The following is a 27,833-nucleotide window of genomic DNA, read 5'->3' on the forward strand; positions in this document are numbered from 1 at the left end:
GTGTGTGTGTGTGTGTGTGTGTGTGTGTGTGTGTGTGTGTGTGTGTGTGTGTGTGTGTGTGTGTGTGTGTGTGTGTGTGTGTGTGTGTGTGTGTGTGTGTGTGTGTGTGTGTGTGTGTGTGTGTGTGTGTGTGTGTGTGTGTGTGTGTGTGTGTGTGTGTGTGTGTGTGTGTGTGTGTGTGTGTGTGTGTGTGTCTGTGTGTGTTTGTGTGTTTGCAGCCATCACACACATTTGATTTCTTTATTTGGATCCACAGAGAAACCAAGTCTGAAGCCTCTCATCGTCTCTCCGTATGTCACTCTCACCTGGAACACAGAGATCTCTAACAGTGTATTCCCACCTGTAGGAGTGTGTTTTTGAACCTGGATCGTCTGGATGAAGCTACAGCGGTCTACAGGAGAGAGACCCTGAGAACTGGTCCTACTACCACGGTCTGGAGAAGGCCCTGAATAATCTGCATCGTTAATCAATATAATAATATATAATAATAATTATAAATCAATATCAACATCATAACAATCTGCATCGTAAATCAATATCAACATCATGACAACAATCTGCATCGTTAATCAATATCAACATCATGACAACAATCTGCATCGTAAATCAATATCAACATCATGACAACAATCTGCATCGTAAATCAATATCAACATCATGACAACAATCTGCATCGTAAATCAATATCAACATCATGACAATCTGCATCGTAAATCAATATCAACATCATGACAATAATCTGCATCGTAAATCAATATCAACATCATGACAATCTGCATCGTAAATCAATATCAACATCATGACAATAATCTGCATCGTAAATCAATATCAACATCATAACAATCTGCATCGTAAATCAATATAATAATATATAATAATAATTATAAATCAATATCAACATCATGACAACAATCTGCATCGTAATCAATAACAACATCATGACAACAATCTGCATCGTAATCAATAACAACATCATGACAACAATCTGCATCGTAATCAATAACAACATCATGACAATAATCTGCATCGTAAATCAATATCAGCATCATGACAATAATCTGCATCGTAAATCAATATCAACATCATGACAACAATCTGCATCGTAAATCAATATCAACATCATGACAATAATCTGCATCGTAAATCAATATCAACATCATGACAATAATCTGCATCGTAAATCAATATCAACATCATGACAATCTGCATCGTAAATCAATATCAGCATCATGACAATAATCTGCATCGTAAATCAATATCAACATCATGACAATCTGCATCGTAAATCAATATCAACATCATGACAATAATCTGCATCGTAAATCAATATCAACATCATGACAATAATCTGCATCGTAATCAATAACAACATCATGACAATAATCTGCATCGTAAATCAATATCAACATCATGACAATCTGCATCGTAAATCAATATCAACATCATGACAATCTGCATCGTAAATCAATATCAACATCATGACTATAATCTGCATCGTAAATCAATATCAACATCATGACAATCTGCATCGTAAATCAATATCAACATCATGACAATAATCTGCATCGTAAATCAATATCAACATCATAACAATCTGCATCGTAAATCAATATCAACATCATGACAATCTGCATCGTAAATCAATATCAACATCATGACAATAATCTGCATCGTAAATCAATATCAACATCATGACAATCTGCATCGTAAATCAATATAATAATATATAATAATAATTATAAATCAATATCAACATCATAACAATCTGCATCGTAAATCAATATAATAATATATAATAATAATTATAAATCAATATCAACATCATGACAATCTGCATCGTAAATCAATATCAACATCATGACAACAATCTGCATCGTTAATCAATATCAACATCATGACAACAATCTGCATCGTAAATCAATATCAACATCATGACAACAATCTGCATCGTAATCAATAACAACATCATGACAATCTGCATCGTAAATCAATATCAACATCATGACAATCTGCATCGTAAATCAATATCAGCATCATGACAATAATCTGCATCGTAAATCAATATCAACATCATGACAATCTGCATCGTAAATCAATATCAACATCATGACAATAATCTGCATCGTAAATCAATATCAACATCATGACAATAATCTGCATCGTAAATCAATATCAACATCATGACAATAATCTGCATCGTAAATCAATATCAACATCATAACAATCTGCATCGTAAATCAATATCAACATCATGACAATCTGCATCGTAAATCAATATCAACATCATGACAATAATCTGCATCGTAAATCAATATCAACATCATGACAATCTGCATCGTAAATCAATATCAACATCATGACAATAATCTGCATCGTAAATCAATATCAACATCATGACAATCTGCATCGTAAATCAATATAATAATATATAATAATAATTATAAATCAATATCAACATCATGACAATCTGCATCGTAAATCAATATCAACATCATGACAACAATCTGCATCGTTAATCAATATCAACATCATGACAACAATCTGCATCGTAAATCAATATCAACATCATGACAACAATCTGCATCGTAATCAATAACAACATCATGACAATCTGCATCGTAAATCAATATCAACATCATGACAATCTGCATCGTAAATCAATATCAGCATCATGACAATCTGCATCGTAAATCAATATCAACATCATGACAATCTGCATCGTAAATCAATATCAACATCATGACAATAATCTGCATCGTAAATCAATATCAACATCATGACAATAATCTGCATCGTAAATCAATATCAACATCATGACAATAATCTGCATCGTAAATCAATATCAACATCATGACAATCTGCATCGTAAATCAATATCAACATCATGACAATCTGCATCGTAAATCAATATCAACATCATGACAATCTGCATCGTAAATCAATATCAACATCATGACAATAATCTGCATCGTAAATCAATATCAACATCATGACAATCTGCATCGTAAATCAATATCAACATCATGACAATAATCTGCATCGTAAATCAATATCAACATCATAAATATCTGCATCGTAAATCAATATCAACATCATGACAATCTGCATCGTAAATCAATATCAACATCATGACAATAATCTGCATCGTAAATCAATATCAACATCATGACAATCTGCATCGTAAATCAATATCAACATCATAACAATCTGCATCGTAAATCAATATCAACATCATGACAATAATCTGCATCGTAAATCAATATCAACATCATGACAATCTGCATCGTAAATCAATATCAACATCATGACAATAATCTGCATCGTAAATCAATATCAACATCATGACAATCTGCATCGTAAATCAATATCAACATCATGACAATAATCTGCATCGTAAATCAATATAATAATATATAATAATAATTATAAATCAATATCAACATCATAACAATCTGCATCGTAAATCAATATCAACATCATAACAATCTGCATCGTAAATCAATATCAACATCATGACAACAATCTGCATCGTAAATCAATATCAACATCATGACAATAATCTGCATCGTAAATCAATATCAACATCATGACAATCTGCATCGTAAATCAATATCAACATCATGACAATCTGCATCGTAAATCAATATCAACATCATAACAATCTGCATCGTAAATCAATATCAACATCATGACAATCTGCATCGTAAATCAATATCAACATCATGACAATAATCTGCATCGTAAATCAATATCAACATCATAACAATCTGCATCGTAAATCAATATCAACATCATGACAATCTGCATCGTTAATCAATATCAACATCATGACAATCTGCATCGTTAATCAATATCAACATCATGACAATCTGCATCGTTAATCAATATCAACATCATGACAATAATCTGCATCGTAAATCAATATCAACATCATAACAATCTGCATCGTAAATCAATATCAACATCATGACAATAATCTGCATCGTAAATCAATATCAACATCATGACAATAATCTGCATCGTAAATCAATATCAACATCATGAGATTTATACATCTAAAAGAAAACAAACTACAACAATAAACCAAGTTGACTTGTGAAAAATATGTCCCCTTTTATTAAAGTGTTTCAAACTACAAAGAATGAACAGATGATTATAATATAATATATATAATATAATAATACCTGGACTAATAATGGAGACACTTCAACATAAAGAATATAACAGTAGACTATACTAAATAATATAAAAACAAAAACAAAAATACAATGAATGTATAGAATGCGGTGGAGGCTGGTGGGAGGAGCTATAGGAGGACTGGCTCATTGTATTGGCTGGAAGGGAATGAATGTATAGAATGCGGTGGAGGCTGGTGGGAGGAGCTATAGGAGGACTGGCTCATTGTATTGGCTGGAAGGGAATGAATGTATAGAATGCGGTGGAGGCTGGTGGGAGGAGCTATAGGAGGACTGGCTCATTGTATTGGCTGGAAGGGAATGAATGTATAGAATGCGGTGGAGGCTGGTGGGAGGAGCTATAGGAGGACTGGCTCATTGTATTGGCTGGAAGGGAATGAATGTATAGAATGCGGTGGAGGCTGGTGGGAGGAGCTATAGGAGGACTGGCTCATTGTATTGGCTGGAAGGGAATGAATGTATAGAATGCGGTGGAGGCTGGTGGGAGGAGCTATAGGAGGACTGGCTCATTGTATTGGCTGGAAGGGAATGAATGTATAGAATGCGGTGGAGGCTGGTGGGAGGAGCTATAGGAGGACTGGCTCATTGTATTGGCTGGAAGGGAATGAATGTATAGAATGCGGTGGAGGCTGGTGGGAGGAGCTATAGGAGGACTGGCTCATTGTATTGGCTGGAAGGGAATGAATGGAACGGTATCAAACAGATCAAGTGTTTGACTCCGTTCCACCTACTCCGTTTCAGCCAATACAATGAGCCAGGTTTCTGAGGCTCCTCCCACCAGCCTCCGCTGATGGAATGCAAAACAGACCTAATTGAGCTCGTTTCTTAAATGAACCGAAACCCCATGTTACCCAGAACCCCATGTTACCCAAAACCCCATGTTACCAAAACCCCATGTTACCCAAAACCCCATGTTACCAAAACCCCATGTTACCAAAACCCCTTGTTACCCAGAACCCCATGTTACCCAGAACCCCATGTTACCCAGAACCCCATGTTACCCAGAACCCCATGTTACCAAAACCCCATGTTACCAAAACCCCATGTTACCAAAACCCCTTGTTACCCAGAACCCCATGTTACCCAGAACCCCATGTTACCCAGAACCCCATGTTACCCAGAACCCCATGTTACCAAAACCCCATGTTACCCAGAACCCCATGTTACCAAAACCCCATGTTACCAAAACCCCTTGTTACCAAAACCCCTTGTTACCCAGAACCCCATGTTACCAAAACCCCATGTTACCCAGAACCCCATGTTACCAAAACCCCATGTTACCAAAACCCCATGTTACCAAAACCCCATGTTACCAAAACCCCATGTTACCCAGAACCCCATGTTACCAAAACCCCATGTTACCCAGAACCCCATGTTACCAAAACCCCATGTTACCAAAACCCCATGTTACCAAAACCCCATGTTACCAAAACCCCATGTTACCAAAACCCCATGTTACCAAAACCCCATGTTACCAAAACCCCATGTTACCAAAACCCCATGTTACCCAGAACCCCATGTTACCAAAACCCCATGTTACCAAAACCCCATGTTACCAAAACCCCATGTTACCCAGAACCCCGAGTGGTAAAAATCAAACTAAAAGATTCTTCCAAGGTTCTAGAAAGAGAAACTAATTCTGAACTTGTTATTAAAATTAGAACCACTTCAGGTTTGTCACCACATTTTAAACACCAGTCCACTGCTGACCATCGATTTAAAACACAAAACTGTCCTAAGATCAGCATGTAGGGTCAGCTTCATTCTACTCCTACTCCGTCCCTGGGCTGCTCTCTCCTCTCCCGGTCCAGCTTCAGCTCTGGAGCTCAGAGAGACCATCTCCATGGCATTGACATAAAGATCCATGCTGCTCACCCTGTTCACTCTCTTCTGCCTCCTGGTGGGCTAGAGAGACACAGCACCAACAGTCAGACATTTACTCTCTAGTATCTCCATTCTCTCTCCCTCCCCCTCTCCCTCTCCCTCTAGTTTAAATGACTTGTAACATCTGAGTAAATGTCTTTACCTTGTAGTACAGGTAGGAGGTGGTGATTGTTGTCAGTAGGATCAGCAGCACTACAACGTGTCTGATGATGAAGCCTGGCAGAGGAGAGGCTGCAAACAGAAACACCTTTGATGAGGGGACTGATCATCATCACATTGATCTGTGGGAAATCTGTCAATGACAAAGTTATAAGTCTGGTTCCTGTTCAGTTACCTGTGATGGTGAGGAAGAGGAGCTCACTCTCAGAGGAGAAGTTATGAGAGAAAACATAATTATCATAAACACAGCTGTAGTTCCCTTGGTGGGAGTCATCTGCAGCAGGGAAGAGGAAGGCAGCAGAGTGATTGACAGCTGGCTGGGTCTGGGTTCTGTTGGAGCCGGTGAACGTGAGGAGGAAGGAGCCTCCTGGGTACTGTGGCTGAGTGGAGCAGGTGATGGTGAAGTTGTAGCCCCTGAACATCTCGGGCCCCTGGTGGCCCCTGAAGACCCCTCCCATTGGGTCAGTCAGGAAGATATCAGGCTGGACCAGGAGATCTGTAACAATAAAAGAGAACAAGAAAAACCTCTTCAACTAGTTTCCTATAAATATGACAATAACATCAGCATGTAACAGTGCCAGACACCCTCCCTCACAGGGCAACATGAGTAGTGGGCCTACAGTCACTGAGACAACATATGTTGATATCAGGCTGAAGCAGGACATCTGGAACAAGAGGAGAGAAAAAGAAAACGTAGCTCCTCAACTACTTTCCTCATTTAGATGTGACAATAACATGACATGTGACAGTGGTAGTGAGTAGAGACGTTCACTGAGATAACACTCAAATACAAAGCATTCTGGGATATTTAAGTTGTATTTGATTTCTACTTGACTGAGTGATCTATTTAGTAAAGCAGACTGACAAGCTAAACAGTCATCATGAGAGGTGCAGAGGAAGTTGTATGAATAAAGGAAATCAGTTGAATATAATTATAATATGTTGATATTTCCTGATCAGATCACTGTGAGTCCAGGAAGGAGATATAATACATGGACTAAAGCATGTGGAACTCAGCAGTGAGTTTTACAACAGAGGATTATTTTTACGCTCTACGTGGTTCAGCCCTCAGTGGTCCGTTCTGTTTGTGTTGTCTACCACTTCACTGCTGAGCCGTTGTTGCTCCTCGACGTGCCACGTTAAGTCACTGAGATCTTCAGTAAGTCCAATCTATTGGCAATGTTTGTCTATGGAGATTGCATGGCTGTGTGCTCAATTTCAAACACCTGTCAGCAACTGCTGTGGCTGAAATAGCCGGATCAACAAATGTCCACATACTTTTGGCCATATAGTGTATCTTGTTATTACCTGAGCAGATCACTGTGAGTCCAGGAAGGAGACCATAACTTCTCCTACACTCCCTCAGTGAAGACTCAGACCCAGAACAGGAAACTCTAAACTCTCTAGTGGTGTTTCCAGGTGGTACTGAAACAGTGGAGCCACAACCCAGCTGTCTACACACTACTACAGCTACATTCTCCTGGTCCCTGTCATCAGCTCCCACAGTCCTCCACTCTCCCTGGTCGTACCACTCCACTCCACCAGCACAGCGACTGCCTCCTCCCACCAGCCTCACATCATCAGGCTCTGAGAAAAGAAAAGAGAGAGACAGTAATCTTACTATTTTCTCACTAAAACACACCTATATTGTCTCTCATATTCTTCAATACAGGTGAGAAACAATGTTGATTGAGTGACAAACTGTTTCTTACCTGAGCAGGTGAGTCCAACAGCATTACCAGGTAGGCAGGTGTTGTTCTCTCTGTCTGAGGTGTCACAGTCCAGGAGAAGGGACTCTTTGCCTTTACACTGGAACTCTTTATCCCAGGTCTGACCCTCACCTTCTCCATAGAGCCCCCCCTGTAGAGCTGCAGGAGCCCCACAGCCAACATCCCTACAGACGACCTCTGCATCCTGCCGGTCAAAGTCAGCTTCACACACTGAGGCCCAGGACTGATTGGACTTCACCTCCACTCTCCCAGAGCAGAGACCAGCTCCATCCACAAGCCGCACAGACTCTGGAGAAAAAGAGTTGGTTGAACATTCAATCAGTTTTGTTGATGACACTGTCGATGACTAAACACAAATATGTTGGATAAAAGATAGTAGTTTGCTATGTTTGATACTGTAAGAGGTAGAAATGGGTTCTTAGTCACTCAGGATCGGGTTGGGAATAATGCAGGCAGGAGACAGGAATAAGTTCACTTCACTTTATAGAAAATAAACAGCTGGACATCCATCAGGCAGCTTCACTTCAGTACCATCTGAACTACAATGATCTGCCCATGAACATCTCCCATAAACCAATATGACAAACACAAATATAATGTTTAAATACATCTGACATCTCTCCCTCTATTTAAATTACATTAAAAACACATAAAACATGATACATGGTAATATTGTATAATGTACAAATAAATCTGTCAATATGACCAGTCTCTTACCTGAACAGGTCACATGATGATAATATCTACCAAAACAGACACCAGGTCTTCCTCCTCTAATGTCACACTGTCTAATAGAAGACTCAGTTCCCCTGCAAATACTATATAGTATGACTCCTCTTCTTCCATCTTCAACTAGACCTCCTCTAGAATCAGCTACAGGATTCCCACAGTTCAGCTCTCTACACACAACATTAGTCTCTATCATTATTCTCCACCACCAACTAAAACATAGACCTGACCACTCTCCTCTGTAGAAGACTTCCGCTGTCCCAGAACAGGAAGTAGTGGTTCCATTCACCAGTCTGACTGATTGTTCAGCTGTAAACAGCAGAGAGGAAAACACAGTGGTGAGGACAGATGATGACAGTGATTCTGTTATTCTAACAGCAGTGATGCTTTGTGGTTGACAAGTATTAGTAGTTCCATAAAACACTACTTGTTATTGGGGTTTAGAATGGTTTGTATGGACACATGAATTTCTCCATGTTAATAATAAAGTTGACTAATATTGAACTGCTATAATCACTGTAGATTTATACTCTACCTACCTGGTGGACTGACGCTTTGAGCCTGGAGATCTGAGGAGAAAGAGAGAGACAGAGGACAAATAGAGAGAAAGAGAGAGAAAGAGACAGAGAGACAGAGGAGAAAGAGACAGAGAGACAGAGGAGAAAGAGAGAGACAGAGGAGAAAGAGAGAGACAGAGGAGAGACAGAGAGAGACAGAGGAGAAAGAGAGAGAAAGAGACAGAGAGACAGAGGAGAAAGAGAGAGACAGAGGAGAAAGAGAGAGACAGAGGAGAAAGAGACAGAGAGACAGAGGAGACAGAGACCGAGGAGAAAGAGAGAGAAAGAGACAGAGAGACAGAGGAGAGAGAGACAGAGGAGAAAGAGAGAGACAGAGAAAAAAGAGAGAGACAGAGGAGAAAGAGACAGAGAGACAGAGGAGACAGAGACCGAGGAGAAAGAGACAGAGAGACAGAGGAGAAAGAGAGAGACAGAGGAGAAAGAGAGAGAGAGAGACAGAAGAGAAAGAGAGAGACAGAGAGAAAAGAGAGAGACAGAGGAGAGAGAGAGAAAGAGACAGAGAGACAGAGGAGAAAGAGAGAGACAGAGAGACAGAGAGACAGAGGAGAAAGAGGAGAAAGAGCGAGACAGAGAGAGAAAGAGACAGAGAGACAGAGGAGAAAGAGAGAGACAGAGGAGAAAGAGACAGAGAGACAGAGGAGACAGAGACAGAGGAGAGAGAGAGAGAAAGAGACAGAGAGACAGAGGAGAAAGAGAGAGACAGAGGAGAAAGAGAGAGACAGAGAGAGAGGAGAGAAAGAGAGAGAGAGACAGAGAGACAGAGAGACAGAGAGAGAGAGAGAAAGAGACAGAGAGACAGAGGAGAAAGAGAGAGACAGAGACAGAGAGACAGAGGAGAGAGAGACAGAGGAGAAAGAGAGAGACAGAGGAGAAAGGGAGAGACAGAGGAGAAAGAGAGAGACAGAGGAGAAAGGGAGAGACAGAGGAGAAAGAGAGACAGAGGAGAAAGAGCGAGACAGAGAGAGACAGAGGAGAAAGGGAGAGACAGAGGAGAAAGAGAGAGACAGAGGAGAGACAGAGGAGAAAGAGAGAGACAGAGGAGAAAGGGAGAAACAAAGGAGAAAGGGAGAAACAGAGGAGAAAGGAGAAAGGGAGGAGTCAGAGGAAGAGAGAGACAGAGGTTAAATGAACATCAACATGACCTTTCATGATGTGATGGGAAGACAGTCTTATTATGAGGTTTCACATGTGTTTAGTTACATAGTGAACAATGTTCTTCTGAGGGATAAAACAGCAAACATTAAGAGTGTTTACTTCTCAGACCCACATATATAATAAATATACTATAATATACTATATTCATATGCTTTTAGTACTCACACATGAATCATATCCTGTTTGCAGGTCATGTGTTGTTTTGAGCCAGCAGTAAAAACACACTGACAGGACAGTTCCTCTTATGGCCACTAGGTGGTAATCTGGTGTCACAGACGCAGGACTGTAGACTAGAAAGAAGCATTGTCCCAATTATCTCTCCTTTCTCCTAAAGTGTGCACTTGTTCCCTTCACTGAAATGACTGGTACACTAAATATAGTGGAAACGCCCACTTGATAACAGTAGAGTCCTCTGAGTGGAACGGTGGGAGACAAACAGTACCTCCTCTCTCTTCTCTTCCTCTCCCCTTCAATCATTCTCTTCTTCTCCCCCTCTTCTCTTCTCCCCCTCTCCTCTCCCCCTCTCCTCACCTCCTCTTCTCCCCCTCACCTTTTCTCTTCTCCCCTCTCCTCACCTCTTCTCCCCCTCTCCTCTTCTCCACCCCCCCTCTCCTCTCCCCTTCTCCTCACCTCTTCTCCACCCCCTCTCCTCTTCTCCCCTCTCCTCTTCTCCACCCCCTCTCCTCTTCTCCCCCTCTCCTCTTCTCCACCCCCTCTCCTCTTCTCCCCCTCTCCTCACCTCTTCTCCACCCCCTCTCCTCTCCCCCTCTCCTCCTCTCTCCCTCTCTTCTTCTCCCCCCCTCTTCTCTCTCTCCTCTCCCCCTCTCCTCTCCCCCTCTCCTCACCTCCTCTTCTCCCCCTCACCTTTTCTCTTCTCCCCTCTCCTCACCTCTTCTCCCCCTCTCCTCTTCTCCACCCCCCTCTCCTCTTCTCCCCTTCTCCTCACCTCTTCTCCACCCCCTCTCCTCTTCTCCCCTCTTCTCCTCTCTCTCTCCCCCTCTCCTCTTCTCCACCCCCTCTCCTCTTCTCCCCCTCTCCTCACCTCTTCTCCTCCCCCTCTCCTCTCCTCCCTCTCCCCCTCTTCTTCTCCCCTCTTCTCTCTCTCTTCTCCCCCCTCCTCCTCTTCTCCCCCTACCTTTTCTCTTCTCTCCCCCCTCTTCTTCTCTCCTCTCTCCCCCCTCTTTACTCCTCTTTCTGTCCCACCTCCTCTTCTCCACCCCCTCTCCTCTTCTCCCCCCTCCTCCCTCTCTCCTCCCCCCTCTCCTCTCCCCCCTCCTCCTCTCTCCCTCTCCTCTTCCCCCTCTCCTCTTCTCCCTCTCCCCCTCTTCTCCTCTTCTCCCCCCCTGTTATTCTCCCACCTCTTCTCCTCCCCCCTCCTCCCTCCCCTCTCCTCTTCTCCCCCTCTCCTCACCTCTTCTCCACCCCCTCTCCTCCTCTCCCCTCTCCTCTTCTCCCCCCCTCCCCTCTTCTCCCCCTCTCCTCACCTCTTCTCCACCCCTCTCCTCTTCTCCCCCTCTCCTCACCTCTTCTCCACCCCCCTCTCCTCTTCTCCCCCTCTCCTCACCTCTTCTCCACCCCCCTCTCCTCTTCTCTCCCTCTCCTCACCTCTTCTCCACCCCCCTCTCCTCTCTCTCCCCTCTCCTCTCCCCCTCTACTCTTCTCCCCCTCTCCTCACCTCTTCTCCACCCCTCTCCTCTTCTCCCCCTCTCCTCACCTCTTCTCCACCCCCTCTCCTCTTCTCCCCCTCTCCTCTCCCCCTCTCCTCTTCTCCCCCTCTCCTCACCTCTTCTCCACCCCCTCTCCTCTTCTCCCCTCTCCTCACCTCTTCTCCACCCCCTCCTCTTCTCCCCCTCTCCTCACCTCTTCTCCACCCCCTCTCCTCTTCTCCCCCTCTCCTCTCCCCCTCTCCTATTCTCCAAATATATTCTCCCCCTCTTCTTCTCTTCTCCTCTTCTCCTCTTTACTGTTATTCTGTCCCACCTCATATTCTCCCCCTCCCCTCTCCCTCTCCTCTTCTCTTCCTCTCCCCTATCTTCTCCTCCTCTCCCCCTATCTTCTCCTCCCCCTCTCCTCTTCTCCCCCTCTTCTTCTCTTCTCCCCTCTTTACTCTTATTCTGTCCCACCTCATATTCTCCCCCTCTCCTCTCCTCCTCTCCCCCTCTCCTCTTCTCCTCCTCTCCCCCTATCTTCTCCTCCCCCTCTTATTCTGCCCCACCTCATATTATTCTCCTATTCTGCCCATCTCCTCTTCTCTCCCTCACTTCCCCCATTTCTCATCTCCTACACCCTCTCCTTTCCTTTCCCCCTCTTCTCACACTACATTGACACTCTCACACCAAACCCACACACATTCATAAACTACATAGACCACACACACACACACACACACACACACACACACACACACACACACACACACACACACACACACACACACACACACACACACACACACACACACACACACACACACACACACACACTCCTGCATTGATCATTTACTTATTCTGCTCTGTTCTTCGTGTGTGTGTGTGTGTGTGTGTGTGTGTGTGTGTGTGTGTGTGTGTGTGTGTGTGTGTGTGTGTGTGTGTGTGTGTGTGTGTGTGTGTGTGTGTGTGTGTGTGTGTGTGTGTGTGTGTGTGTGTGTGTGTGTGTGTGTGTGTGTGTGGAAAACACATGTTGACTCACCCTACTTGTAGAGAAACACCAAAGCCATCCTCCTCCTTCATGTATCCTACACGTCTAAGACTCTGTCATACAGAACTCCATTTTAGTTTTTTTTCTCCTAAGGTACCTGGCTAAAATGCTTGCTAGCTAGGATAACTTCCTGACATGGGCAACGATGCGCCAAGCCAGCTAGTTAACATTAACCTACTACATCTAGCCAAAGTACATGTTGAACTTCCATCCTGTCAGGCCAGTTAGTTAACATTAACCTACTACATCTAGCTACATGTTGAACTTCCATCCTCTCAGGCCAGCTAGTTAACATTAACCTACTACATCTAGCTACATGTTGAACTTCCATCCTCTCAGGCCAGCTAGTTAACATTAACCTACTACATCTAGCTACATGTTGAACTTCCATCCTCTCAGGCCAGCTAGTTAACATTAACCTACTACATCTAGCTACATGTTGAACTTCCATCCTCTCAGGCCAGCTAGTTAACATTAACCTACTACATCTAGCTACATGTTGAACTTCCATCCTCTCAGGCCAGCTAGTTAACATTAACCTACTACATCTAGCTACATGTTGAACTTCCATCCTCTCAGGCCAGCTAGTTAACATTTACTACATCTAGCTGAACTTCCATCAGGCCAGCTAGTTAACATTAACCTACTACATCTGTTGAACTTCCATCCTCTCAGGCCAGCTAGTTAACATTAACCTACTACATCTAGCTACATGTTGAACTTCCATCCTCTCAGGCCAGCTAGTTAACATTAACCTACTACATCTAGCTACATGTTGAACTTCCATCCTCTCAGGCCAGCTAGTTAACATTAACCTACTACATCTAGCTACATGTTGAACTTCCATCCTCTCAGGCCAGCTAGTTAACATTAACCTACTACATCTAGCTACATGTTGAACTTCCATCAGGCCAGCTAGCCTACTACATCTAGCTACATGTTGAACTTCCATCCTCTCAGGCCAGCTAGTTAACATTAACCTACTACATCTAGCTACATGTTGAACTTCCATCCTCTCAGGCCAGCTAGTTAACATTAACCTACTACATCTAGCTACATGTTGAACTTCCATCCTCTCAGGCCAGCTAGTTAACATTAACCTACTACATCTAGCTACATGTTGAACTTCCATCCTCTCAGGCCAGCTAGTTAACATTAACCTACTACATCTAGCTACATGTTGAACTTCCATCCTCTCAGGCCAGCTAGTTAACATTAACCTACTACATCTAGCTACATGTTGAACTTCCATCCTCTCAGGCCAGCTAGTTAACATTAACCTACTACATCTAGCTACATTGAACTTCCATCCTCTCAGGCCAGCTGTTAACATTATACATCTTGCTAGTTAACATTAACCTACCATCCATGTTGAACTTCCATCCTCTCAGGCCAGCTAGTTAACATTAACCTACTACATCTAGCTACATGTTGAACTTCCATCCTCTCAGGCCAGCTAGTTAACATTAACCTACTACATCTAGCTACATGTTGAACTTCCATCCTCTCAGGCCAGCTAGTTAACATTAACCTACTACATCTAGCTACATGTTGAACTTCCATCCTCTCAGGCCAGCTAGTTAACATTAACCTACTACATCTAGCTACATGTTGAACTTCCATGTTGAACATTCCATGTTGAACTTCCATCCTCTCAGGCCAGCTAGTTAACATTAACCTACTACATCTAGCTACATGTTGAACTTCCATCCTCTCAGGCCAGCTAGTTAACATTAACCTACTACATCTAGCTACATGTTGAACTTCCATCCTCTCAGGCCAGCTAGTTAACATTAACCTACTACATCTAGCTACATGTTGAACTTCCATCCTCTCAGGCCAGCTAGTTAACATTAACCTACTACATCTAGCTACATGTTGAACTTCCATCCTCTCAGGCCAGCTAGTTAACATTAACCTACTACATCTAGCTACATGTTGAACTTCCATCCTCTCAGGCCAGCTAGTTAACATTAACCTACTACATCTAGCTACATGTTGAACTTCCATCCTCTCAGGCCAGCTAGTTAACATTAGCCACAATGAGATGCATTCATGTTTTTTTCTGTAAATGATGATGTTTGACTTGTGATGTGATTGGTCTGAAGCCAAATCCAAACTGGCTTCGCTTTACACTTTTATTTGATGTACCAGGTCCATTCACAGCTGAGCTCACTCAGTTTAGCTCAATGCTGATTGGCTAATAAATAATCAAACATTTATCAAGGGAGGCCAAATTATTAAATATTTACTGGCTGGAAATATAATAAACCCACACAGTATCTAGAACTACACAACTACAAAATGTCAAAGTGAATTTAAATGCTGTTTGGCCCTAAACAGACAGGACACGGTGGCAGACGATCTGACCACTGTGACTGATGGAAAACAGAGAAGAAATGGACAATGTACAGACTCAGTGAGCCTGGCCTTGCTATTGAGCCCACTGTGGGCTCACTGCCCACAAACTGAGGTGGAAACTGAGCAGCACTTCCTAACCTCCTGCCAAATGTACAATGATATAGGAGACATATTCTCTCAGATTACAAAGACCCCAAAATAATTTGAAAACAAATATAATATTGACAAGCTCCTGTATCTGTTAGGTGAAATACCACAGTGTCTAATCATGTCAGCAGAATGTGTGACCTGTTGTGATGAGAACAGGGTAACCAGTGGAGAACAAACACCACAGTAAATAAAACCTAGGACTAGATTTATCACTTTAGTTAATTTCCCTTGACATTTGTACTTCTACGTTTTGTACACACAGCTCACACTCTCCTACACACACCAGCTTGTTGAGAGGGCCTTAGTGGAGCCAGCTGGTTGAGAGGGCCTTAGTGGAGCCAGCTGGTTGAGAGGGCCTTAGTGGAGCCAGCTGGTTGAGAGGGCCTTAGTGGAGCCAGCTGGTTGAGAGGGCCCTAGTGGAGCAGGCTGGCTGAGAGGGCCTTAGTGGAGCCAGCTGGTTGAGAGGGCCCTAGTGGAGCAGGCTGGCTGAGAGGGCCTTAGTGGAGCCAGCTGGTTGAGAGGGCCTTAGTGGAGCCAGCTGGTTGAGAGGGCCTTAGTGGAGCCAGCTGGTTGAGAGGGCCTTAGTGGAGCATGCTGGCTGAGAGGGCCCGAATGGAGCCAGCTTGGCTGAGAGGGCCCTAGTGGTGCAGGCTGGCTGAGAGGGCCCTAGAGGAGCCAGCTTGGCTGAGAGGGCCCTAGAGGAGCCAGCTTGGCTGAGAGGGCCTAAGTGGAGCCAGCTGACTGAGTGGGCCCTAGTGTAACCAGATGGTGCAGATTGTGCAGGCTGGCTGTGAGGGCCCTAGAGGAGCAGGCTGGCTGAGAGGGCCCTAGTGGAGCCATCTAGCTGAGAGGGCCCTAGAGGAGCCAGCTTGGCTGAGAGGGCCCTAGTGGTGCAGGCTGGCTGAGAGGGCCCTAGAGGAGCAGGCTGGCTGAGAGTGCCCTAGTGGAGAGCAGGCTGGCTGAGAGGGCCTTAGTGGAGCAGGCTGGCTGAGAGGGCCTTAGTGTAACCAGATGGCTGAGAAGGCCGTAGTGTTGCAGGCTGGCTGTGAGGGTCCTAGAGGAGCCAGCTTAGCTGAGAGGGCCCTAGAGGAGCCAGCTTGGCTGAGAGGGCCCTGGTGGAGTCAGGTGGCTGAGAGGGCCCTAGAGGAGCCAGCTGACTGAGAAGGCCCTAGTGTAACCAGATGGATGAGAGGGCCCTAATTTGTAAGTCGCTCTGGATAAGAGCGTCTGCTAAATGACTTAAATGTAAATGTAGTGTAACCAGATGGCTGTGAGCAGGCTGGCTGAGAGGGCCCTAGTGGAGCAGGCTGGCTGAGAGGGCCCTAGAGGAGCAGGCTGGCTAAGAGGGCCCTAGTGGAGCCATCAAGCTGAGAGGGCCCTAGTGTAACAATATGGCTGAGAGGGCCCTAGTATAACCAGATGGCTGAGAGGGCCCTAGTGGTGCAGGCTGGCTGAGAGGGCCCTAGTGTTGCAGGCTGGCTGTGAGGGCTCTAGAGGAGCCAGCTTAGCTGAGAGGGCCCTAGTGGAGCCAGGTGGCTGAGAGGGCTCTAGTGGTTCAGGCTGGCTGTGAGGGCCCTATAGGAGCAGGCTGGCTGAGAGTGCCCTAGTGGAGCCATCTTGCTGAGAGGGCCCTAGTGGAGCAGGCTGGCTGAGAGGGCCCTTATGGAGCCAGGTGGCTGAGAGGGCCCGAGTGGAGCAAGCTTGACTGAGAGGGCCCAAGAGGAGCCAGCTTGGCTGAGAGGGCCCTAGTGGAGCAGGCTGGCTGAGAGGGCCCTAGAGGAGCAGGCTGGCTGAGAGGGCCCTAGAGGAGCCAGGTGGCTGAGAGGGCCCTAGTGGAGCCAGGTGGCTGAGAGGGCCCTAGAGGAGCCAGGTGGCCGAGAGGGCCCTAGTGGAGCCAGGTGGCTGAGAGGGCCCTAGTGGAGCCAGGTGGCTGAGAGGGCCCTAGTGGAGCCAGATGGCTGAGAGGGCCCTAGTGGAGCCAGGTGGCTGAGAGGGCCCTAGTGGAGCCAGGTGGCTGAGAGGGCCCTAGTGGTGCAGGCTGGCTGTGAGGGCCCTAGAGGAGCTAGCTTGGCTGAGAGGGCCCAAGAGGAGCCAGCTTGGCTGAGAGGGCCCTAGTGGAGCAGGCTGGCTGAGAGGGCCCTAGAGGAGCAGGCTGGCAATGAGGGCCCTAGAGGAGCCAGCTGACTGAGAGGGCCCTAGTGGAGCCCGTCCTTAAACATTTCTCTCCCCTCCCCTTCTCTCTCTTTCTCTCTCCTCCACAAATCTCTCTCTCCCCTCTCCTTTTCTTTCCGTTACCCTCCTCCCTCCCCTACCCTCCTTTCTCTCCGTCCCTCCTAGGTCCCCTCCCATCCTCTGCTCTCCCCACCCCTCCTCTCTCCTCCCTCTTGCTCTGCTCATCTGTCTCTTGCGCACACGCTCTCTATCTCTCTCGTTATCTCTCTCTCTCTCTCTCTCTCTCTCTCTCTCTCTCTCTCTCTCTCTATCTCTCTCGTTATCTCTCTCTCTCTCCTCCTCCTCTCCTCTCTCTCTCTCTCTCTCTCTCTCTCATTCTCTCTCTCTTCGTGACATATAGTGTTGGACCTGTTGATCTTGACTCAGCTCATAGACCTCTGGCATCTACACCCCTCCCTTCTCCTACTCTAACATAACACCAATATAATATATAATACATCATATATACTCTCATTCATTTACATAGAGACAGATACAATCAATCATTGACACACTGAATATACAACAGTCAGATGCAGGACACCATCACAACTTAACTGACATTAGTGCCTGTCCCCAGATGGACAGTTAGACTACAGTAAAGTACATTTACAGGTGATCACATCATTGTCCTGCTTTGAGACACATTTTTACTGTCTGCTTCCAGTTGTATGTTATTTTACTAACCCTGCAAATTATAATATATCTTACAATATCAAAACATATCTCAGTAACTGTCACACGTGTCTATCAACATAACAGCATCCTACCTGTGCTCCACAACAGGGTCATCAGTACCACTGCAGGTATCATATCTGTCTCTAACTGGGGCTCCACAGTCTGCTGTCATAAAGAGTGGACTGAAGAGTGAAAAATACTGCTAGGCTTTATGACTTCTCTCTCATTATGTCCTAACGTCAATGATGTGAGATTAACTTATTTGCAATTTATCTTGGATCAGTGGTTGAACACTACAGCAAACTGATATGTTTAAAAAACTCAGCAGGAAACTGCTGACAGAGCAGCAACGTTACACATAGTGTCCTATAATATCACCTCTAACTTTCTACTGCTTCAGTTCACCTCTTATAGAATATTGGCTTAATGTTCCAGCACCTCAATATAAACAGTACCAGCACCCAAAATGAGTACTGATGAGGTCTCATGTCAGAACAGGAGAAGGGGGGATGTGGTGTAGAAGCTAGAGGTCTGTTACCCAAGTCAACTCAACAGGCCTGATGCTATATGTCAGGGTCAGGCTGGGAGAAGAGAGGAACAGGTTACTGGTCATGATGACATCACTGGTGAGAAGACAGTGGTAAAAATATGAAGAGGAGAAGAGAGAGAGAGGAGAGGAGAGGAGGAGAAGAGGCGAGGCGAGGAAAAAGGAGAGAGATAAGAGGAGGAACCTAGTGGAGCAGGCTGGCTGAGAGGGCCCTAGAGGAGCCAGCTGACTGAGTTGGCCCTAGTGGAACAAGATGACTGACTCAGCCAGAGGACCCTGGCTCCACTAGGGCCCTCTCAGCCAGCCTGCTCCACTAGGGCCCTCTCAGCCAGCCTGCTCCACTAGGGCCCTCTCAGCCAGCCTGCTCCACTAGGGCACTCTCAACCAGCCTGCTCCACTAGGGCCCTCTCAGCCAGCCTGCTCCACTAGGGCCCTCTCAGCCAGCCTGCCCTCGTGTAACCAGATGGCTGAGAGGGCCCTAGAGGAGCCAGCTTGTCTGAGAGGGCCGTAGTGGAGCCAGCTTGTCTGAGAGGGCCCTAGAGGAGCCAGCTTGTCTGAGAGGGCCCTAGAGGAGCCAGCTTGGCTGAGAGGGCCGTAGTGGAGCCAGCTTGTCTGAGAGGGCCCTAGAGGAGCCAGCTTGTCTGAGAGGGCCCTAGAGGAGCCAGATTGGCTGAGAGGGCCGTAGAGGAGCCAGCTTGGCTGAGAGGGCCTAAGTGGAACCAGCTGACTGAGTGGGCCCTAGTGGAGCAGGCTGGCTGAGAGGGCCCTAGAGGAGCAGGCTGGCTGAGAGGGCCCTAGAGGAGCAGGCTGGCTGAGAGGGCCCAAGTGGTGCAGGCTGGCTGAGAGGGCCCTAGTGGTGCAGGCTGGCTGAGAGGGCCCTATTGGAGCAGGCTGTCTGAGAGGGCCCTAGTGGAGCAGGTTGTCTGAGAGGGCCCTAGTGGAGCCAGCAAGCTGAGAGGGCCCTAATGGAGCAGGTTGTCTGAGAGAGCCCTAGTGTAACCAGATGGCTGAGAGGGCCCTAGTGGAGCCAGCTAGCTGAGAGGGCCCGAGTGGAATAGGTTGTCTGAGAGGGCCCTAGTGGAGACAGCTAGCTGAGAGGGCCCGAGTGGAACAGGTTGTCTGAGAGGGCCCTAGTGGAGACAGCTAGCTGAGAGGGCCCTAGTGGAGCCTGGTGGCTGAGAGGGCCCTAGTGGAGCCTGGTGGCTGAGAGGGCCCTAGTGGAGCCAGCTAGCTGAGAGTGCCCGAGTGGAACAGGTTGTCTGAGAGGGCCCTAGTGGAGACAGCTAGCTGAGAGGGCCCGAGTGGAACAGGTTGTCTGAGAGGGCCCTAGTGGAGACAGCTAGCTGAGAGGGCCCTAGTGGAGACAGCTAGCTGAGAGGGCCCTAGTGGAACAGGTTGTCTGAGAGGGCCCGAGTGGAGCCTCTATTGCTACTATTTCTCTCCCCTCCCCCATCTCTTCCCTTCTCTCTCGTCCACATTTCTCTCTCTCCCTCCCCTCCCCATCTCTTCCCTCCCCTTCTCTCTCTTTCTCTCTCCTCCACAAATCTCTCTCTCCCCTTTCCCTTTCTCTCCGTTCCCCTCCTCCCTCCCCTCCCCTTCTTTCTCCCTGTCCCTCCTCTGTCCCCTCCCATCCTCTGCTCTCCCCACCCCTCCTCTCTCCTCCCTCTCGCTCTGCTCATCTCTGTCTTGCGCTCACTCTCTCTCTCTCTCTCTCTCTCTCTCTCTCTAATTCTCTCTCTCTTCGTGACATATAGTGTTGGACCTGTTGATCTTGACTCAGCTCATAGACCTCTATCATCTACACTCTCCCTTCTCCTACTCTAACATAACACCAATATAATATATAATACATAATATATACTCTCATTCATTTACATAGAGACAGATACAATCAATCATTGACACACTGAATATACAACAGTCAGATGCAGGACACCATCACAACTTAACTGACATTAGTGCCTGTCCCCAGATGGACAGTTAGACTACAGTAAAGTACATTTACAGGTGATCACATCATTGTCCTGCTTTGAGACACATTTTTACTGTCTGCTTCCAGTTGTATGTTATTTTACTAACCCTGCAAATTATAATATATCTTACAATATCAAATCATATCTCAGTAACTGTCACACGTGTCTATCAACATAACAGCATCCTACCTGTGCTCCACAACAGGGTCATCAGTACCACTGCAGGTATCATATCTGTCTCTAACTGGGGCTCCACAGTCTGCTGTCATAAAGAGTGGACTGAAGAGTGGAAAATACTGCTAAGCTATATGACTTCTCTCTCATTACGTCCTAACGTCAATGATGTGAGATTAACTTCTTTGCAATTTATCTTGGATCAGTGGTTGAACACTACAGCAAACTGATATGTTTAAAAAACTCCACAGGAAACTGCTGACAGAGCAGCAACGTTACACATAGTGTCCTATAATATCACCTCTAACTTTCTACTGATTGAGTTCAACTCTTATAGAATATTGACTTAATGTTCCAGCACCTAAATATAAACAGTACCAGCACCCAAAATGAGTACTGATGAGGTCTCATGTCAGAGCAGGAGAAGGGGGGATGTGGTGTAGAAGCTAGAGGTCTGTTACCCAAGTCAACTCAACAGGCCTGATGCTATATGTCAGGGTCAGGCTGGGAGAAGAGAGGAACAGGTTACTGGTTATGATGACATCACTGGTGAGAAGACAGTGGTAAAAAAATAAAGAGGAGAGGAGAGGAGAGGAGAGGAGAGGAGAGAGGAGAGGAGAGGAGAGGAGAGGAGAGGAGAGGAGAGGAGAGGAGAGGAGAGGAGAGGAGAGGAGAGGAGAGGAGAGGAGAGGAGAGGAGATGGTGGAGAAGGGGAGAGGGGAGAGGAAAGAGGAGAGGGGTTGAAAAGTTGAAAGGAGGAGAGGGGTAGAAAAGGAGAGAGATAAGAGGAGAATGGGAGAAGGGGAGAGGAGGTACTGTTTGTCTCCCACTGTTCCACTCAGAGGACTCTACTGTTATCAAGTGGGCATTTCCACTATATTTAGTGTACTTGTCATTTCAGTGAAGGTAGGTGAACAAGTGCACACTTTAGGAGGAGGATAATTGGGACAATGCTTATTTCTAGTCTACAGTCCTGCTTCTGTGACAACAGATTACCACCTAGTGGCCATAAGAGGAACTGTCCTGTCAGTGTGTTTTTACTGCTGGCTCAAAACAACACATGACCTGCAAACAGGATATGATTCATGTGTGAGTACTAAAAGCATATGAATATAGTATATTATAGTATATTTATTATATATGTGGGTCTGGTAAGTAAACACTCTTAATGTTTGCTGTTTTATCACTCAGAAGAACATTTGGCACTATGTAACCAAACACATGGGATACACTGGGGCGGCAGCGTAGCCTAGTGGTTAGAGCGTTGGACTAGTAACCGTAAGGTTGCGAGTTCAAACCCCCGAGCTGACAAGGTACAAATCTGTCGTTCTGCCTCTGAACAGGCAGTTCATTGAATATTCCCAGGCCGTCATTGAATATTTGTTCTTAACTGGCTTGCCTGGTTAAATAAAAGTAAAATTAAAACATGTGAAACCTCATGATAAGAAGTGTTTAAAAAGGTGAGTTCTGAACCCTGTAGACTACAGCACTACTTTGGTGTTGCTGTTCTGTCTGTCTGGGGCCTGGACTCAGGGAGAGACTGGAGGGGTGACTAGTAGGTCTGTCTGTCTGTCTGTCTGTCTGTCTGAGAGGTCACTAAGGGTCAAGGTGCTGAGCTGGACCTCTGGGATGAGCTGATGTCTGGTGTCACTAATGATCAATAACCCTTTGATCACTGGGAAATAAAACACTGGAGGGGAAAATCACACAAGACTGAGTTTATTACAACATTCAGTGATTCCATGACAGTTTAGAGAACAACAGATGTTTATCTGGAAAGAGTAAATAACACAACAGCAACATCATCTGAACTCACATCAACTGTACACTGAGTTGACAAAACATTAGGAACACCTTCCTGATATTCAGGTGGACCCCCACCTTTTGACCTCAGAACATGTTGACTCCAAAGCTTCCTACACTTGTGTCCAGTTGGCTGGATGTCCTTTAGGTGGTGGACCATTCTTGATACACATGGGGTTTTCTAGAACCCTAAATAAGATAAAGAATCTAAGAGACACTATATAAGATAAAGAATCTAAGAGACACTAAATAAGATACAGAATCTAAGAGACACTAAATAAGATAAACACAAAACAGACATTACTGAGCTACTCTCTTAAAATAATCAAAACCCCATGTTACCCAGAACCCCATGTTACCCAGAACCCCATGTTACCCAGAACTCAATGTTACCCAAAATCCCATGTTACCCAGAACCCCATGTTACCCAGAACCCCATGTTACCCAGAACCCCATGTTACCAGAACCCCATGTTACCCAGAACCCCATGTTACCCAGAACTCAATGTTACCCAAATCCCCATGTTACCAAAACCCCATGTTATCCAAAACCCCATGTTACCCAGAACCCCATGTTACCCAAAACCCCATGTTACCCAAATCCCCATGTTACCCAGAACCCCATGTTACCCAAAACCCCATGTTACCCAGAACTCAATGTTACCCAAATCCCCATGTTACCCGGAACCCCATGTTACCCGGAACCCCATGTTACCCAAATCCCCATGTTACCCAGAACCCCATGTTACCCAAAACCCCATGTTACCCAGAACCCCATGTTACCCAGAACCCCATGTTACCAGAACCCCATGTTACCCAGAATTCAATGTTACCCAAAACCCCATGTTACCCAAAACCCCATGTTACCCAAAACCCCATGTTACCCAGAACCCCATGTTACCCAAAACCCCATGTTACCCAGAACCCCATGTTACCCAAAACCCCATATTACCAAAACGCCATGTTACCCAAATCCCATGTTACCAAAACGCCATGTTACCCAAACCCCATGTTACCAAAACGCCATGTTACCCAAAACCCCATGTTACCAAAACGCCATGTTACCCAAATCCCATGTTACCAAAACGCCATGTTACCCAAAACCCCATGTTACCAAAACGCCATGTTACCCAAATCCCATGTTACCAAAACGCCATGTTACCCAAACCCCATGTTACCAAAACGCCATGTTACCCAAATCCCATGTTACCAAAACGCCATGTTACCCAAACCCCATGTTACCCCATGTTACCCAACCCCATGTTACCCCATGTTACCCAAACCCCATGTTACCCCATGTTACCCAAACCCCATGTTACCCAAATCCCATGTTACCCAAACCCCATGTTACCCAAACCCCATGTTACCCCATGTTACCCAAACCCCATGTTACCCAAACCCCATGTTACCCCATGTTACCCAAACCCCATGTTACCCCATGTTACCCAAATCCCATGTTACCCAAACCCCATGTTACCCAAACCCCATGTTACCCCATGTTACCCAGAACCCCATGTTACCCAAACCCCATGTTACCCCATGTTACCCAAACCCCATGTTACCCAAACCCAAACCCCATGTTACCCAAACCCCATGTTACCCCATGTTACCCAAACCCCATGTTACCCAAACCCCATGTTACCCAAACCCCATGTTACCCAGAACCCCATGTTACCCAAACCCCATGTTACCCCATGTTACCCAAACCCCATGTTACCCAAACCCCATGTTACCCCATGTTACCCAAACCCCATGTTACCCAAACCCCATGTTACCCAAACCCCATGTTACCCCATGTTACCCAGAACCCCATGTTACCCAAACCCCATGTTACCCAAACCCCATGTTACCCAAACCCCATGTTACCCCATGTTACCCAAACCCCATGTTACCCAAACCCCATGTTACCCCATGTTACCCAGAACCCCATGTTACCCAATCCCCATGTTACCCAGAACCCCATGTTACCCAGAACCCCATGTTTCTAACTAAATGAATAATGGTGGTTGCAGTCACTCCTTTTAGATTTCTTCCAAGGTTCTAGAAAGAGAAACTCATTCTGAACTTGTTATTAAAATTAGAACCACTTCAGGTTTGTCACCAAATTTTAAAAACTGTCCACTGCTGACCATCAATTTAAAACACAAAACTGACCTAAGATCAGCATGTAGGGTCAGATTCATTCTCCTCCTACTCCGTCCCCTGGGCTGCTCTCTCCTCTCCCGGTCCAGCTTCAGCTCTGGAGCTCAGAGAGACCATCTCCATGGCATTGACATAAAGATCCATGCTGCTCACCCTGTTCACTCTCTTCTGCCTCCTGGTGGGCTAGAGAGACACAGCACCAACAGTCAGACATTTACTCTCTAGTATCTCCATTCTCTCCCTCTCCCTCTAGTTTAAATGACTTGTAACATCTGAGTGAATGTCTTTACCTTGTAGTACAGGTAGGAGGTGGTGATGGCTGTCAGTAGGATAAGCAGCACTACAACGTGTCTGATGATGAAGGCTGGCAGAGGAGAGGCTGCAAACAGAAACACCTTTGATGAGGGGACTGATCATCATCAAAGGTGAAAGACAGTTTAAGACAAATTTCAGATGTTTTCAACTTCATATTCATCCTCTCCAGCAACATCAACATATATGAAAATGGTGTTTCTATGTTTAGTAGTAAACAAGACAGAGGAAGATAAGTGTTTCCAATGACATCATCAGTGTGCGTCGTGTGATTTTTAACCAATTACGTGTAGGCATTGGCCTACTAATCACTCATTAATGTTCTACTAATTGGTTGATGATGTCATTGGAAACGCTTATATTCAATCTGGTTTACTACTAAATATAGAAACGTGCCATTTATCACATATGTTGATGTTGATGATGAATATGAAGTTGAACATTTGAGAAAATTCCCTTTAACATGATCTAAATGATGACACAGCCCTTTAGATCCTGTCTTGTGTTGATAGTGTGTGGGTCCATTGTGTAGTAATGCAGTTGACCACACAACACAGGCTTTCTGGAACAATACAAGAGATCAAGACAAACCTCTTCAGCTATTAAAAACATGATACATGGTAATGTGATGTTCAATATGACCAGTCTCTTACCTGAACAGGTCACATGACGATAATATCCACCATTACAGACACCAGGTTCTCCTTCTATGATGTCACACTGTCTAATAGAAGACTAATCTCCATAGCAACAACCTAGTCTGACTCCTCCTCTTCCATCTTCAATCAGAGGTCCTCTAGATGCAGCTACAGGATTCCCACAGTCCAGCTCTCTACACACAACCTTAGTCTCTCTCTCATGCTCTACCACCTAGAACATAGACCTGACCACTCTCCTCTGTAGAAGACACTCGGGTTAGCAGCTGACCTCTAGCTTCTACACCCCAGACTTTCCCCAAGTCATGCACTAATAATAACAGAAGATATTTTAGCACACTCTATGTGAAATGTTGCTGCTCTGTCATCAGCTTCCTGTTGGAAGTTTTTCAGTTTTTGATTTGTTAAAAAAGTTTGAAATATCCAATAAATGTCGTTCCACTTCATGATTGTGTCCCACTTGTTGTTGATTCTTCACAAAAAAAATACAGTTTTATATCTTTATGTTTGAAGCCTGAAATGTGGTAAAAGGTCGCAAAGTTCAAGGGGGCCGAATACTTTCGCAAGGCACTGTACCTGTTAGTCTGTCAGTCAGTTTAATGTCCTCCTCCGCCGTGGTCCCTTTGTGCCTTCTAATGTCAGTGTTCCAGATTGGGAAGACACAATATTGATGACATATTGAGTCTATCTATGGTTATAGAAGTCTAGAGACATAATATTGATGACATATTGAGTCTATCTATGGTTATAGAAGTCTAGAGACATAATATTGATGACATATTGAGGCTATCTATGGTTATAGAAGTCTAGAGACACAATATTGATGACATATTGAGTTATCTATGGTTATAGAAGTCTAGAGACATAATATTGATGACATATTGAGTCTATCTATGGTTATAGAAGTCTAGAGACATAATATTGATGACATATTGAGTCTATCTATTGTAAAGTGACTGTTCCACTGGATGTCATAAGGTGAATGCACCAAATTGTAAGTCGCTCTGGATAAGAGCGTCTGCTAAATGACTTAAATGTAATGTAAATGTAACATATTGAGTCTATCTATGGTTATAGAAGTCTAGAGACATAATATTGATGACATATTAAGGCTATCTATGGTTATAGAAGTCTAGAGACACAATATTGATGACATAGCGTTCCATCGACAGCGAATAGATTCCCCCCTTCTTCTCGCGAGATTTATTACGGCGCTGTCAGATACGTGGCCACCGGCCAAGAAGTTGCAGCAGGGGAGTTTCTAAACTCTCCGCTCCTTCCACAGACAACCAGGGAGAGTTTACAGCATAGCCGGTGAGTTGCCATAAACTTTGCCAAGGGAGTTCTCTGCCACGTTTATATAACGTTAAAGACCTCGACATAACATATTGGCTTGTTGGGAGTAGTTGGAGAAGCCTAGATCTCACTCTTTAATTAGAGTTTTTACGCGATATGGAATCATCCCTGGAGTTCTCAAACTCCTTCACCAGTGTGTCTTCGCCCTCCGGGCGGTGTCGGATCTTCAAGATCATCGTGATCGGAGACTCCGGTGTCGGTAAGACCTGTCTCACTTACCGGTTCTGTTCCGGTGAGTTCCTCGACCGAACCGAAGCCACCATCGGTGTCGATTTCCGTGAGAGATTGGTCGAGGTCGAAGGCGAGAAAATCAAGGTAAGAGAAGTATAAAGTTTAAACCGTT

General features: G+C 45.2%; 1 protein-coding gene and 1 long non-coding RNA gene across 2 annotated transcripts; both read right to left on the reverse strand.

The window, feature by feature from the left end:
- Window positions 1-240: 240 nt before the first annotated feature.
- Window positions 241-24,084, reverse strand: LOC124026222 (deleted in malignant brain tumors 1 protein-like). Its single transcript, XM_046339336.1, has 9 exons — window positions 24,074-24,084; window positions 19,502-19,727; window positions 9,238-9,267; window positions 7,952-8,315; window positions 7,548-7,826; window positions 6,415-6,735; window positions 6,223-6,311; window positions 5,972-6,101; window positions 241-305 (listed from the first exon to the last, which is right to left on the reverse strand). Exons 1-9 carry the CDS (start codon window positions 24,082-24,084, stop codon window positions 241-243), a joined length of 1,515 nt encoding a protein of 504 aa, XP_046195292.1.
- A 909-nt stretch (window positions 24,085-24,993) lies between these two features.
- Window positions 24,994-26,438, reverse strand: LOC124026221. Its single transcript, XR_006837267.1, has 3 exons — window positions 26,132-26,438; window positions 25,457-25,575; window positions 24,994-25,349 (listed from the first exon to the last, which is right to left on the reverse strand). It is a non-coding gene; the product is annotated as an uncharacterized LOC124026221 (long non-coding RNA).
- Between the last annotated feature and the right edge of the window lie 1,395 nt (window positions 26,439-27,833).

Source organism: Oncorhynchus gorbuscha, unplaced genomic scaffold, assembly GCF_021184085.1.
Source record: "Oncorhynchus gorbuscha isolate QuinsamMale2020 ecotype Even-year unplaced genomic scaffold, OgorEven_v1.0 Un_scaffold_2652, whole genome shotgun sequence".
NCBI lineage: Eukaryota > Metazoa > Chordata > Actinopteri > Salmoniformes > Salmonidae > Oncorhynchus > Oncorhynchus gorbuscha.